Source organism: Corvus cornix, chromosome 3 (assembly GCF_000738735.6).
Source record: "Corvus cornix cornix isolate S_Up_H32 chromosome 3, ASM73873v5, whole genome shotgun sequence".
NCBI classification, from domain to species: Eukaryota; Metazoa; Chordata; class Aves; order Passeriformes; family Corvidae; genus Corvus; species Corvus cornix.
In genome coordinates this window covers 58364324-58379151 of record NC_047056.1, presented here as the reverse complement: position 1 = coordinate 58379151, position 14828 = coordinate 58364324, and the positions used below count along the sequence as shown (strand labels likewise).

At 40.3% G+C, this 14828-nt stretch overlaps 1 protein-coding gene across 5 annotated transcripts; it reads left to right on the top strand.

Moving 5' to 3' along the window:
* Window positions 1-507: 507 nt before the first annotated feature.
* TBPL1 (TATA-box binding protein like 1) lies at window positions 508-14828 on the top strand. Of its 5 annotated transcripts, none has more exons than XM_039568847.1 (7): window positions 508-698; window positions 6429-6615; window positions 7238-7320; window positions 8224-8287; window positions 9993-10096; window positions 10197-10291; window positions 13124-14828. In XM_039568847.1, the coding sequence occupies exons 2-7, from the start codon at window positions 6481-6483 to the stop codon at window positions 13192-13194; spliced, it is 552 nt and encodes a 183-aa protein (XP_039424781.1). In that variant the 5' UTR covers window positions 508-698; window positions 6429-6480; the 3' UTR covers window positions 13195-14828. The 5 variants fall into 5 exon arrangements, with proteins under 5 accessions (XP_039424781.1, XP_039424782.1, XP_010399668.1 ...); XM_039568848.1 differs by lacking the exon at window positions 508-698 and adding an exon at window positions 829-849; XM_010401366.4 differs by lacking the exon at window positions 508-698 and adding an exon at window positions 1092-1318.

Sequence of the window (14828 nt, the reverse complement as noted above, 5' to 3'; positions counted from 1 at the left end):
TCAGACCAACGCTGACCACTCGGTTTAGTCAGAATACGTGTGGAGCGGCCAAGCCAGAGACCAAGGGGGCTGTAGCAAGCTAAAGAGGTGACGTGGTCGAGCTGAAGCCTGTTATCAGTTTTACAAGCTTTAGGACACGAGACAATGGCAGCAACTGATGCATAGGAAGTTCCAGATGAACATGAGGAAGAACTTCTTTACTGTGCGGGTGACGAGGCACTGGAACAGGTTATCTAAAGAGGTTGTGGAATCTCCCTCACTGGAGATACCCAAGAACCGTCTGCACGCAATCCTGTGCCATGCGCTCTGGGACAACCCTGCTTGAGCAGTGAGGTTGGACCAGATGACCCACTGCGATCCCTTCCGACATGACCCGCTCCGTGATTCCGTGAGAAGCCGCGCACCGCGGGCCCGTCCCGGGCTGTACCCGGGCCTCCGGGGGCGGCGGACGACAGCGGAAGCCCTGCAAGCGCGGCCCCCTCCCTCCCCTCCTCCCCTCCCTCCCTCCCGCCGCCGTGACTTCCGGCGGCCGCTCTAGCCGCGCCGCGTCTATGCCCGCGGCGCCGGGGGATGTTTATTGTCGCGGGGAGTCGGCCCAGCACCCGGAACGCCGCCGGGTGACCGGCACCCACCGACCGGCACCGCGCTGCGCCCTGCCCTGCCCTGCCCCGACCGCCGCCCGCCCGCCCGCCCGCACGGTAACGGCCGCCACCCGCCGACGGGCCGCGCTCCTCCTCCTCCTCCCCCTCGCCGCGTCTCGGCTCCGCGGGCCCTGCCCGGCAGCACCCCGCCGCCGCCGCTGGGCCCCCGCGTCCCGCCCCTCTCCGCCGCCGCCCCTGCCCGGCCGAGGTGAGGGAGGCGGCGCGGGCCCTCCCCCGCTTCGCCGCGGCCCTCCCGGTGCCTCCCGCCGCGGTGCCGATCGCGCCCGGGGCGGGAGGGTGTGCGTGGCCGGGGCCGCCGGGGCAGGGAGGGAGAGGAAGGGGCAGGGCATCCTGCGGGGGAACGGCCCGTTCCCCGACTAGCCTGGCCGGCCCGCGCCCGGCCCCGAGGGCTTTGTGGCGGCCCCGTGCCCTGCGGCGGCCGATGCCCGCACAAGCCGGCGCTGCCGAGCGGCGGAGCCCGGCGTGGCCAGGCCGCCTTGCTGCCTGCGCTTTGTTTGTGCCGTGCCGGCCGCAGAAGTTTCGGGCTGGGGTTGAGCGGGGAGAACTAGCTGTTGACCAGAGCGTTGTGACGCTGGTGCATGTAGGGCTTTGAGTGAGATTCCCAGCAGCGGGAATAGGAAGGCTACTCGTGCTTCCTCAGCTGGGACACGCAAATGGTAAAAATGTTTGACTGGGAGGGGGTGAGAAGCTTACCCGTTGCCTTAAAATATTTTGTTACAGCTAAACATTTTTACTTTTCTTACGACGTTTCATCGAATTGGAATGGCCACTGAACTTGTTGTTTCAGACTTTTGTCATGCATATGATGATTTTCCACATGTTTTAAGGACCAAAAGGACTCTTCTTAATGCTTGGCATTAAGGTATTCCTGGATGTTCTGAGGGAAAAATGGCACAAACTTGAGTTCAAGTGCATCTTTTTTTGAATATGAATGGACCTTTTGATGAGAGAAAGATTTGAGGAAAATGGCCTGTTATGAATTATTTAAAATATGCTTTCTTGTCTTGCTCTATACACTCTTTGGTTTTATTCTTGCAAATGGATTTGTGTTGTATGACCCCACGGAGATGCAGTAGGCTTATCCAAGAGATTTGACAGCAGGTTTGAGGTCCTACTTGCTTATGGTATAGCTGATATTATCATTCTGTGCATTGATCTAATTGAACAAATCCCTGCTTTGATACTGGCTTTGCTTGTATCTGAAAGTTTTCTCCACCAAAATATAAATAGTCATGACTGTGCAAATCCTGAAAGGTGAGAATAGTGGCTTCAAGATGGCCTTTTGCTTTAGGCACAGTTTAACTTGCCATTGCAACAGAAAGTAAAAGCTTGCCCCACTGGCTCAGTAACTAAGAAAGTTGTTTGGACCAGAGGATGTTCTACACATCCATATGTTGCTCTTGGTTTCAGGGAATCATTCACCTGCCACTGTGGCTATGTTGTGTCTAAGGATTCAAGCAGATTTCAGAGGTCTGTCACCTCCAACGTTTCATATGGACCTGTTTTCTGAGGGGCTGAACATAAATCTTTAAAAGTACACCTTCAGTGGAAGGATGTAATCAACTCTCCCCATTCCTGAAAGGCTTTATTTATTCTCCATTCCCATATGGAAACATCCTGCAGAGGTTCATGTTAACTTCTTCAAAGATGCCTTTCAGGCATTAGTTTGACAAATGTCTACTGATGCAGTAATGATCAATATCCCTTCAGCTGGGCTGTTGGACTTGTTTGTGGAGCTGGTCAGTTTGTGAACTGCTTTGGAGAAAGGTTAAAAATAACCAGTAGAAGTTGCTTATACTTAGACTGCTGGTGAAAAAGGTGTTTATTAAACTGTTCTGACATTAACATAACCATTGTTAGATATCCCCCATCTACCTTTATAGCTCTGAGTTTCTTGGATCAAAGGTAGTCAAGAGCTTAAAATAATACTTTGTTTATATACCCCATCCCAAGTGCCTTTCCTCTTTCTTTGATGATGGTGCTGTGGTTGGTTTGGAACTTTCTGAAGACAGAGTGCTGGTTTTTTTTAGATTGTAAGATTTCAGTGCAGGGCCTTTTGTCTTCACGTGTGTTTATAGAGCATCTAAAATAGTATGTCCATAGTTCTAACAGTGGATGTATAGGTAATGCTTTAAGAACTTTTGTGTTCATTCCTCCCTCCAAAGTATTTCTTATTCTGTGGAGTTTCTCTAGTTTCAGTGTAGGATACATTACAGTGTCAAATATCCTTGCATTAGCTTTTGTTGTTGTTTTTATTTTTGTGTTCATGATCGTGCTTAATCCATCTACTTTCTTTTCCTTCCTGTTTTGTTTGGTTTTTTTCCTCTTAGGGTAATATTCCAGGTGTATCCCTGAAATCTATGTTGAAAAGCAAGAACAAACTTCTAAAATTTCCCCAATAAAACAAAATAATGCAAACTTCTGCAGAGATGTATTTAAACTTGTTTCCTCTGTCGGGTTAGATTGTGTTACGCTGGTGCAAAACAACTTGAAATCAAAGTTAGCTAGTTTCTTATGTTGGAGAAAGTCAGATGAAGTACATAATTTAAAAGAAATGCTGTACATGTAGACAAATTATTTTCAAATTTAACCTATTATTAAATTAGCATTAGCTGGCAAAACATCATTTTGGAAATGAGATTTAGACTGCCAAAATTCTACAGTTCAGATGAGAGAACCTTCAAAGGGCAGAATTAATCAACAAAACCCAAGCTGAGCTCAATAAAATCAACTTAAGCATTTGCAAACCCAGAACTGGAAAGAACCAGATGTTTGGTTTCCACTTAACCTCTGTTCTGCAAGTGTAACTGCGTAAGTATGGAATATAAATAGGCTTATATGTAAGGAGCACTATTTTCCCCATTTTGCAGAAAAGATATAGAAATGCAGAAATTCAGGTTTTGGGAAATAACAGTTGGTGCTCCGGTAGCGTGTATGAATAGCAGAGAATACCAGAGACAACTGGGAAAGAGGAGGATCAGAATGTTCCAGCTGGTCATGCTGCTGGAGATATGTGTAAATAAGAACATCTTTCTTTCTTGAACATTGTTAGACCTTTTTTGTAAATATGTTCCTCAGATTTTTTTTTTTTTTATGTAGTCCATGTATTTTTATTTTTTAAAAAAGCTTAACTTGCTCTTGTTCTCATGGTTCCTATGAATTTGAAGTTGTTTGAGCCTTCCCAAAGAAAGGTAACAGGACATCTTCTCTCTAGATTATTTTTTTTCTTTGTTGTAGGTAAGGTGTGGGACATTAAAATGAAAGCTTAAGTCAAAGATTGTGATAGGTTACACTTGCGTACTGCTTGATCACAAGTATCCAAGCCTAGAAACATTTTGGTTTACCCAATCTTTCCAAACCATGCCTTGGAAAAGTTTTAACATTGTATTTGTATCTTGATAGGAATGGGTGTGTTCGAAATCATTGACATAATATATACAATTTCAAATTAAAAAGCCCCTCTCTTAGTGTCTGTTGTCTTGGGCTTTCAGAGCATGGCTAATTAAAAGAGGGGTATACCACTGTAATCTGTGTAATTTTTGTACCCTTAAAATCTGTACAAGTAGATTGTACTTCTAACCAAGATACATTGTAATTGCTGAAAACATCCTTGCTGACAGCTCCACAGCCGCCTTTTTGCCTTAATAATAGATCTTTTCCTTTTAAATTGTAATTTTCCTCTCTTTTCAACCACTTTTCCCTTTGTTCTGAATGAGCACGTGACTTTTCTCCCTGGATCTTTTTAAGATAAGCCATATTTTATGGGGACATTATCATACGGTACTGTGGTTTGCTTAGATGTTAGCAACCTTTCAAGGGTGTTATGCGTGATGGTGGTGTTCTTTCAGAATGTAGAGGCTCAGTGTGCCAGCAGGCGCTTGCTGATAATTAGGAGACACTACTGATTGGAGGTATCTTGTTGACAATCTTTCCTGGGTTCCAGTAAATGAACTCAGCAAGAGCCGGGAGCTGGAGCCAGGGTGGAAAACAAATGCCTCTCTGAAAATGCCATGGGTTCCAGCTCCGTGATGGCCCTGCCTGCATGCCATTCAAAATCTGCACATGTGCTATCTTTGGATCTGGTGCCATAAATTACTTGCCCAATCTGTAGTAGTCCATCAAAACCAGATGGGATAAGTAATCTCTAACTTTGAGGATTCATGTAATTTTTGGTTCAATAAAAAAGAGATCTGGGAGTACTAATTAGTTACTGTTTGTTCTCTTCTTTTCCTGCATTCCCTCCACCCCCACACATAACCTTTGGTTTTTCTGTTTTCTTCTTGCTGTTTCTTCATCTCTTTTCTGTATTATCATCCATCTTGCCTTTTCTTATACTGGACAAGCCAACAATTACAGAATAGTTCTTTCAGCAGGAAACAAGCTGCAGAGTGTAAGCAGTAACCACCACAGCAGCTGACCCAGTACGTTGTGCATGTCTGCCATGTAGTTTGTTAGTTCTGTATTGTCAGTGAGGGGTAGTCAAAGATGCACCTTGAGTTCTCAATTATAGACTATGGCACAATGTTTAGGGAGTTGTAGTCAGATGAAAATACTGATAATAACATCAGTATTCTATCTTGAAGATTTCTAATATGGAACGTAAGGCCAAAACATTTAAAGTGATATAAATATTTATGGTCTGTTAGGTATGTTATTGTTCTTGCTGCATGGTGTCCTGCTTCTTCCATGGTAATGACCATGTGGAGCATTTCGCTTATGTGACACGTTTTCTTTGATTTTATTCTTTGCTTTCCTTTTTGTTTATTTTGGATGAAATACTGCTAAAATTTTTATGTAAGTCCTTTTCACTGTGTACCAATGATCTTATTCTTTTCCCCTCTCCTTTTTTTCACCTGAGATCTATTTGAGATGTCTGCTGTCTTGGCTTTGTATGGTTACCGAAGACATGTCGGTGTTCTTGGGCTGGAGTGAGTGGTAGCCCAACTCCTGGTGTTAGGATTCTTTTTCCCAGTTGAGGTGTGTGTAAGGAGTGTCGCCTTTGATGTGCATGGGCAGCCTGGATGCTTCCTGGGTGCCTTAGGTTTGCAGTACATGTACTGGGTGGCCATCCTGTGCCTTCAGTTACCCGTGCTTTTCCTCAGAAACACTCGATTTCTCTCTGCCCAGACAATGCTTTCCTATGGGCAGTGCAGAGGGTCAGCCCAGGCTGTTGCTGCCACCATTTTGTATAGTTTGCTTTAAGCTATTATTGGGAAAGATAGGCCAAGAGTGCTGGATGAAGATGGGAAAGCTGTGGCAGCAGGCTGTCTACAGACTGCAGTTTGTGTAACCTGTGTTAGTTCAAAGTTATTTGTAGGCTCATCCATTCCAACACAAATGTCAAACTGTTCAGAATTATCAACTTCAGTCAGAGAAGTGCATTTTCCTGAGGTGTCTAATGACATCCTCAAATGAGCTGAGGCAAGATTATCCACTGGAGCTATGGAAGAAGTTTCAGTAATCTTTACAGTGTCCTAATATACTTGGTAAGAATTGTAACATATTTAACTGGCAATTTAAAATATTCTTTTACATATATATATGTATATGCATTTCATTTCTATTAAGTCTGGCAACATGGCTTTGAACAAGTTACCTCCTATTTTCTAGCACAAAGGATGTAGACACTCGCCCTCCCCTCACACTGTTAAGTGAGTCAGTGTAGTCACTTCTGCTTCTTGTCTCTTTTAAGGGGCAAATGTATACAGTGGCATTAATAGGCAGATTGCTATTGGTATGTTTAATTTTATCATTTTTGCTTCTCAGGATGTGATCTTCGTGGTGAGCTGGTGGGAGAATTGAGTTGTAAATCACCCCAATGGATGCGGACAGTGATGTTGCACTGGACATTTTAATCACAAATGTAGTGTGTGTTTTTAGAACAAGATGTCATTTAAACTTGAGGAAGATTGCATTAGAGGGAGCAAATGTGATATACAAGCGTGATGTTGGGGTAAGAGATTCAGCATACCTCAATTATCTGTTTTTAGAAATGTTCCTTAAGCTAAACATTCTTCTGCCTGATACCTGTGTATGGCGGATAGAGAAAAGCAGAATTTTATTTCTCTATTTCTCTTGTGGTAGGTATTTAGTCAGTAATACACTACATGTGCAGTAATGGGAGTGATGAAATGCTGTCTCAGGAAACAGCATGTAGTGAGGTGAATATTGGGATGAGGCCTCTTACACCTCAGGGTCTGTTTTGCCTCCCAAAATTTGATGTCTGTGTCAAGAAAATATATCTTGATATGGAGTCAGCAATGCCAACTCACTGTAATAAGAAAAAAACTCAGCATGGTGCTCGTGGTTTTCAGCTTTTTATTCAGTGAAAAATACCTTAATTTAATCTATTTTGTGTACACCAAATCATTGGCTGATACATTTCATGCTTATTTTGCTCTTCTCAGGATCTAGGGTTTTTTAATTACTGAAAGAGATAAAGGAGCAGTTCAAGACTATCCGAAATAAAGGAAGTTTTAGTGTAACTTTAGTTGATTTGGGTAACAGATAATTTTTTTTTCCAGTATGAAATTGAATTACTGCTAATTTCCAATTTTTCCACTTTTCTTTTTTAGAAGGTTTTAATGAAGCTTAGGAAACCTAGGATTACGGCCACAATTTGGTCCTCAGGAAAAGTTATTTGCACAGGAGCCACAAGGTGAGTTCATGACGATTCTTTCTTTAGCTCTAGATCCTTGTGTATTTTAAAATACAACATTGTAAATGTAGAAGAGGTGGTACTTACCACTGGTTAGATTTGCTCACACTGGATCACATGAAGATCCCTGTCAAGCTACGTATTTGGGAGGAAGTTTTCTGCGTGAAGTGTCTGCCTCAGATAGTGTTGAAATCTTAAACAATATCAGTTTAGCCTTCTTGGGAGAGCAGCAGGGAAAACTGCCTTATTAAGAATATCCTAAAGAGATTTGGGAAGTCTTTAAGAATTCTGTGTATTTACCTAGAAGTTGAGACTTGGGAAGGGATGACCTTTCTTGAGGATATCACTTATTTTTTCACAAAACCCCACCTGAATTTAATCAAGTTTTATAGTGTTGAGGGACTGGAAAGAAGCAAAAGCAGACTCTCAGTTCAAATGCATCTGAGACTCACTTAACTCTTAACAGCTGAATTCCTTTAAGACGTGTCTGCATTTTGAAGTAAGGATAAGGTAAGGTACAACAGTAAATTTGCATACTTTCTGTGTATGATCTCTGTTCCAAAATGAAAGAGGATTGTTCAGGATGTTAACTCCAGACTACCCATGATCTTATTTATCCATTAAGGGTACTTAAAATCATGTATGACCAAAACATGTCTCACTTCAGCTGGAGCCAAGTACCAAGATATTCTTCAAACGGGGCATGAAGGACTCCATTTGAATGTCTGTCTAGTTAAAATGTAACACAGTCAGATAAAGGGAAGGCTGTCCATGAGATCATGGCTGATGTGCTACATTATATAATGATTCATTTTGTACTCTGAGTACCTATTGTGGTGTGTGTGTGTACAGCTGTTTACTCTATTTCTGTTAATGCTAGATTCTTTTCTTTCTCCTTTCTAGTGAAGAGGAAGCTAAATTTGGTGCCAGACGATTAGCTCGTAGTCTACAGAAACTAGGTTTTCAGGTAATTCTGATGTAAAAGGACTTGCATGACTCAAGCAATGCTGCTAGTTCATTTTTTAGAAAGAAACAAAGAAGAGGGAGCATAACAGTTTAGCAGTAAGCGTGTTTTCACTCAGATGCCCCTTTTGTGTCAGCATACGTTTTCCAGATGCTGGTTAAAGAGAAGCTGTTTTGGTTTGTAGATTTCAGTTTGGTTTGGCAGCTCAGAGTAGTGCTTCTTCACTGGATAATGAACAACAAATTTGGTTTAATATATGAATCACCCACAAATGTTTCTTAGATAGAATTTACAGTATCTCAAAAGATTTATTTGGAAAAAGTACTGAAACTTTACTGTCATTTGAACATAATTTTCACTCATTTCTGGTGGAATAGCAGATACGTTTCCATCTTAATAAGTGCAAGTGTGAGCCTCTTAAAGACGGAGGGGAAAAAGTGTTTCTGCACTGTCATGTCACACAGCTGGAAATAAGCCAAATAAAATACTTAGGACAGGAAACACCCTCTTTTATCTGGGCTTGGATGAACATTACTAGTCAGGAGCACCACTTGCATTTCACAGTAAGGGTTGAAAAACAGCAACATGAACGACTTAAAATGACACGATTTGGTAACTCTAAAACTTCCTGATAGTCTGTTGTGCTGTTTACACACAGGTTCAGTTTGGGGACAGACAATTAAATAGACACAGTAACTGTTGTTTTCAGGGAGAGACTCCTTTTGATAGTATTACATAAAGGCAGTGGTGGCAGGCTATGCTGGTAATGCTGCATCAGACCCCAGCAAAAGTGTGACGCTCTTACTGTCACAAATGTGTACTTTGGACCCAGCTTCCTAAAGTTGGAATGGAACGTTAAGTCAGTGAGGTGCACAGTGCTTCCAGGGTGGACACACCAAGTTTTATCATAAAGTGAGCAGTTTGTATTTTGAAGGTTAACTTGATCTAAGGCTAAGTTGCTTCTTTCTAAATATCTTTCTAAAAAGTATAGACTGAAGAAGAATGGCCATTTAAAGTTTAGGCAATCTCAGAAAATGAGTAAAAATTTCCCCAGTGACACTGCCAACACTGACCTCTCAGCAGTGCGGTTTCTTTGTATAGCAGTTGTCTGTTGGCTATTTTGTCATCATCTAAAATGTCCATGGTAAAGAATAACTGAAAGCAAATAGTTTGAGTTGGGTTTCAGAAAGTTACAGAGTAGAAAGTTTGCTTTACTGGCCACTGGACATTTAAAGCAAAACAGCTGTCACCTTTTGTCTTACTCTTAGCTTTAATAAAAATGGTGTATAGCAAGAAGGCATTAAAGAAGTTTGCAACAATATTTAAGCTTTTTCTCTGCTTACTTTGATGTTCCATGAGCTGTTAAATTTAGTTTCTTTTCAGTGGGGAGGTGTTTAGTACAGCAGTTTGAGTTGCTTCTGTGTCTCATTCTTAAACTGCACTACAACCATACTGCTGTAGTGACCATGATACAACTGTGAGGTATCTAGTTCAGCAGTTACTCCACCACAGAAGGATAATGTAAATGATCTGAGTCCACTAAGTACTGTTTCGACGCCTGTTAGAAAGGCATCAGTCTCAAGGTTTTAATTTTGACTCATCAAAATATCCAAAGTAGTACCATTGTCTTTTTTTTTTTCTGCAACCCATACATCTGACTTGCTGTAAAGTAAATTTTTAATGTCTTTTTTTCCTCTCTTTTGAAAAGGTAATTTTCACAGATTTTAAAGTGGTGAATGTTTTAGCAGTGTGCAACATGCCCTTTGAGATCAGATTGCCAGAATTTACGAAGAATAACAGACCTCATGCGAGGTACGGTAGGATTTTAAAGAATTTTCGTCCTGATATGCTTCTTAAGCTTTTATTTTTCAGTTCTAGGTCTCTCTTTTTTACTTTTCATTTTGTTTTCTAGTTATGAACCAGAACTTCATCCTGCCGTGTGTTACAGAATAAAATCTCTCAGAGCTACCTTACAGATTTTTTCCACAGGCAGTATCACAGTTACAGGTATTTTAATGTCAAAAAATAAGTATTTAACCTGTTGGGAATATTTAACTTTAGAGCCAGTAGGTTTGGGAAAGCAAGATGTTTAAAACAGTCAAAAGATAATGCTGAAAAGATGTAGTTTCCCAGTGCTAGCACCTAGTTTGTTTTTGAGTGAAAGTGCCCGAAGAGTTGTAGAGAAAGTGTTATTATTGGTAGGTTCAGAAAATTAGTTAGACTGAATGTACACAGTCTGGCTCTTTTATGAAACCAAATTTGAATATTTTTCCTTTTTTCTTCCTTTTGTAGTGCTGTTAACTACACTGCATTTAGCATTAACATCCCTTTCATAAATACATATTTCCAAACTGGAGATTTATGGAAACTCATAGGAGAGCTTAGCAATTTGTCATAAATGAAGTTGACCAATGTTTGCAGCTCTTCAGACTTGTGCTCTCTTCTGTTAAAGCTCAGCTGAGAGAACCACCACTGAATCACAGGCATCAGTGATTTTTCCCATGTAATCTGAGACATGATTGTCCTGGGTCTTGGAGAGGCCGTGCCATTTTTTTCCTCTCTCTTCATCGTTTTCATTTTTCATTCTCTTTCCTGTTTGCTTGTGAGGTGTCCTCCATCAGTGTCCAGGTACAAGAAGTCAGGTTTTTCAGAGAATACACGTTAAAATACTACAGAACCAAAAAAATAATTGTGTATCACTTTAGTAGGAATTATGTCTTGCAGTTGTTAGAGCTCAGCTACTGGTTCAGAAGCTGGGTAAGGGTTTTTTTTTATTTTCACATCTTAATTCCTTAACAAATATGTAGGTTTATGCAGAACATTTCCCGCAAAATATTGGAAGCAGTGTTTTCTAAAGAAGACAAACTTCCATCAGATTTAGTAATCTAAAAATAAAGGGCTAAAAAATATTTCAGCATTGCAGTATGTGTTCTGAACAGTGCAACTGGTCTAGCCAAAACTAGAAACTAAATTTAAAATAAATAAGAAGCCTTAGTATCACTGCAGTAATAAAAAGCTGTCAGCATGTCTTGTCAGCCTCCTAATGAGATTCAGCTTCTCTTTAAGATTCTTATTACTTCATTACTTACAAAATCACTTTCATATTTTCAGAATTTTCCTTTCAAATATGAAGGTAAATATGGTAAACATAAAAGTTTTGCATCCTTATAGTGCAGCGAGTTTGAAATATCTCAGACCTCTGTTGATTTTGTAGGCTTCTGTTTTGCCTCTCTTCTAGACAAAAAAAATGTACAGGGTCTTACACTTCTTATTCTAAAAATGTTTTAAATTACTTTTCAGCCTTACTGCACTCCTTCTCAAGTGCATTCAGATGAAACTTTTAAAGATTCATATTTCTGTAGTACTAGTACTTATAATACCTCTGACTCAGAGAATTTTGTTTGAGATATGTAATTAGAAATGTTACAAAAAACCCAGGAAGGTGGGTTCTTTTAGTGGGAAAAGTATAAAAAGATTAGGTTACATTGGTAAAAGCTACTAAAAATCACTGGCATGTAATAGAGAGAAATATCTTTTGCTCCAAAATGAGCAATGAGGGGATGGTTTAGGAGGTTTGTTTTGTTTCATTCGTTTTTTTCCTTCTCTTATATGCCATAGAATGATGATCCAGTTTTCACAACTCTTCAGCCTTAGAGAGTAGCACTTTTTTGCTGGAACTATTTGCCTACTCATATTCTCACTTTTAGAAGGCTTTCTTGAGAACCTTCATTTCTAATAGCAGCCAAATTTAAGGAGGGTGCAGTATCTACCCAGAAGACAGGTATCTTTCACCAGGCTTGTTTTCGCTGAGTGCTTCACTCGACCACTTGGAAAACACAGGAAGAATCCTATTCTCGTCCATTTGCTTTCTGACTGAGCATGTAAAACAATAATTACTCAAGTAACTTATGCTTAAGTTACTGGTTTTGGGAGTCATTTTGAACAGTTCTCTATACTTGGAAGAAACTTTTGAAGTCTAAAGTGGGGTTCCAAAAACCCTGAGTTCGCACTCATCAAAGCATGTGAGAAATTACTGTTCTCCTTTATCTGCATCACAAGCTTCTTTCCAGAGTTAATATCTTCTGGCATGTTACTGCTCACTTATTTGCAGTCTTAATTTTTCATTGCGTAAAGTGGTCTAGTACCACCAGAAAGCATTGCTAGGTCGTTTTTCCTTTTCTTTGCCTGGATGCTCATAAATCATGTTAGATAACATTCATATGCTTCATCCTGAGACAATAAAACCATTCCCTGGCTTGCAGGTTTTGTCCTGAGATCAATGATGAAGCTATTTGCAAAACCCAGGATAGAAAGTAATAGTCTGTCATTTTCAAACCTAAAATAACCTTGCTTGAAATTAACTTCTTTTAAATCCAGCACTGTTTAACAGTAGCTTTTTGTTGGTAGATTTTTAAAGCAAGAACTAAAAATGGCTAGGCTTGAAGAAATACAAATTCCTAGAAGATTCACATAAGTAAAAGAACTTCTTTTACCTCTGCACTCAGCCTCTTCTCTGGGCTGTTTAAGCCAGTAAATTGAAAATCAGCCAAGTTGTTATGAAATTAAATGACAGTATTATTTATTTGTAGTCAGTCCATTGATCAATGTAGAATATCTTGCAGATTTAGTCACAAGAAAAGACTTTCACATGAAAAGTGGTCAGAGAAAAACTTTCTTAAGTTAGGAGAAATGGGGGAGAAATTATTATTGTCTATGGTATGAAGTTGTGATTGCTAATAATATTAAGGTTTTTTTAAAGATACTGTTGTTGTTTTAATTTCTGATTCTCTGATTTTTCTCTTCCTGCTGCCTTTTTTTTTTTTTTAAACTATGTCTCAGGGCCAAACGTAAAGGCTGTTGCCAGTGCTGTGGAACAGATTTATCCATTCGTGTTTGAAAGCAGGAAATAAATTTTGTAATTCACCACTTGATGGTTAGGTTCCCTAACCGAGCACCTTCAGAGACTGCTGCACATTGGACTAAAAGCAAAAAGGAAAACTGGACCAACCATAGCAGAGGAATACAGACTCTTTTACTTGCTCATGGCCACAGTATAGACTCCAGTTCTTTTGGATTTTACTCTTAACAGTGCTGTATTGTAAAAACAGAAGTTTACAAGATATGAAATTGCTGCTTTTAAAAAGACGTTCTATTTATTTTTGCAGTAATTTCTGTGTATTCATAAGCAAAGCTGTCACGATGTGCACTACCTTTAAGACTTTTTTTTTTTTTTAGCTTGAGCTTGTGTTTTATTTGTGAATAGTCTTTTACATTTTTGTATGCTGAATATTGGGCACCAAAGAAGCTGTAAAAGTTATCTTTTTCACCTGATGAATGTGCACAAATAAAAGTTTGGAAAATATTTCTCTTCATACCTGTTCTGTTATATTACTTCCCTTTTTATATTACAATTAAAATTGTATAGTTGCAAATTAATTTGAAGCAATGTAAGAATAGTCTTTTGCTGATACCTTCTGTTTCTGTTTGTAGTATGTGTAAAACTTTGTGCGTGGGCTAGATTGAAATCTATAGCATTTACATATGTTTATCCAAGGATGAAATTTGGTTTGTTCCCAGTTCTCTTAACTACATGCTAGACTTCAAGTATTTTCTTGCTGTTACACGAAGAGAAGACATTTCTAAATAGAAAGTTCTACAGCAAGTGTTTTCCTATGGATGAATCGTAGAATATGCTGAGTTGGAAGGGACCCATCAGGATCACCAAGTCCAACTCCTGGCCCTGCACAGGACACCCCAAGAGTCACACCATGTGCCTGAGAGCATTGTCCAAACGCTTCTTGAACTCAGACAGGCTTGGTGCTGTCACCACTTCCCTGGGGAACCTGTTCCAGTGCCCATCCACTCTCTGAGTGAAAAACTTTTTCCTAATATCTGTACTAAACTTCCTCGGACTCAGCTTCATGCTGTTTCCTCGAGTCCTGTCACTGGTCACGAGAGTGAAGAGATCGGTACCTGCCCTTCTGCTTCCCCTCGTGAGGATGTTGAAGACCACAATGAGGTCTCCCCTCAGTCTCCTCTTCTCCAAGCTGAACAAACCGAGTGACCTCAGCCCCTCCTCGTAAAGCTTGCCCTCCAGACCCTTCACCATCCTCGTGGCCCTCCCTTGGATGCTTTCTAATAGCTTAATTACCTTATCAACTTATGAAGCTACTGTAGAAAAAACAACTGCCTTGTCCACCTACTCGATGCAAAAGAAAAAAAATTAAATGTGAACTTCAGGAAAATTGTTGTGCTTCAACTGGAGATGATGTTGTGGTCACTAATCCAGCCCCAGCCTATTGCTGAATGATTAACACAGACCTTTTCTACACTCGTCTTACTGTATAGTGTTTTGATGACAGGAGCTGCCAACAAGCAATGAAGCTTGATTCTGGCATGTATTATCATTGGTATTAATCTTGGACTTGGAAGCCAGTAGGTGTTTCTCTCAATAAGTGCACATTTGAAGCAGAAGAGAGGTGAATGCTTAAAAGTAACTGCAAATGCTACTTTTAAAAAGATACAATAAATATGTATAAATGTA

Bases quoted from the DNA above. Each gene is read 5' to 3' on its own strand.
- TBPL1 (XM_039568847.1), top strand. From the start codon at position 6,481: ATGGATGCGGACAGTGATGTTGCACTGGACATTTTAATCACAAATGTA. The intron at 7,321-8,223 runs GTGAGTTCATGA...TCTCCTTTCTAG, and splicing joins ATTTGCACAGGAGCCACAAG to TGAAGAGGAAGCTAAATTTG. The intron at 10,292-13,123 runs GTATTTTAATGT...ACTATGTCTCAG, and splicing joins AGGCAGTATCACAGTTACAG to GGCCAAACGTAAAGGCTGTT.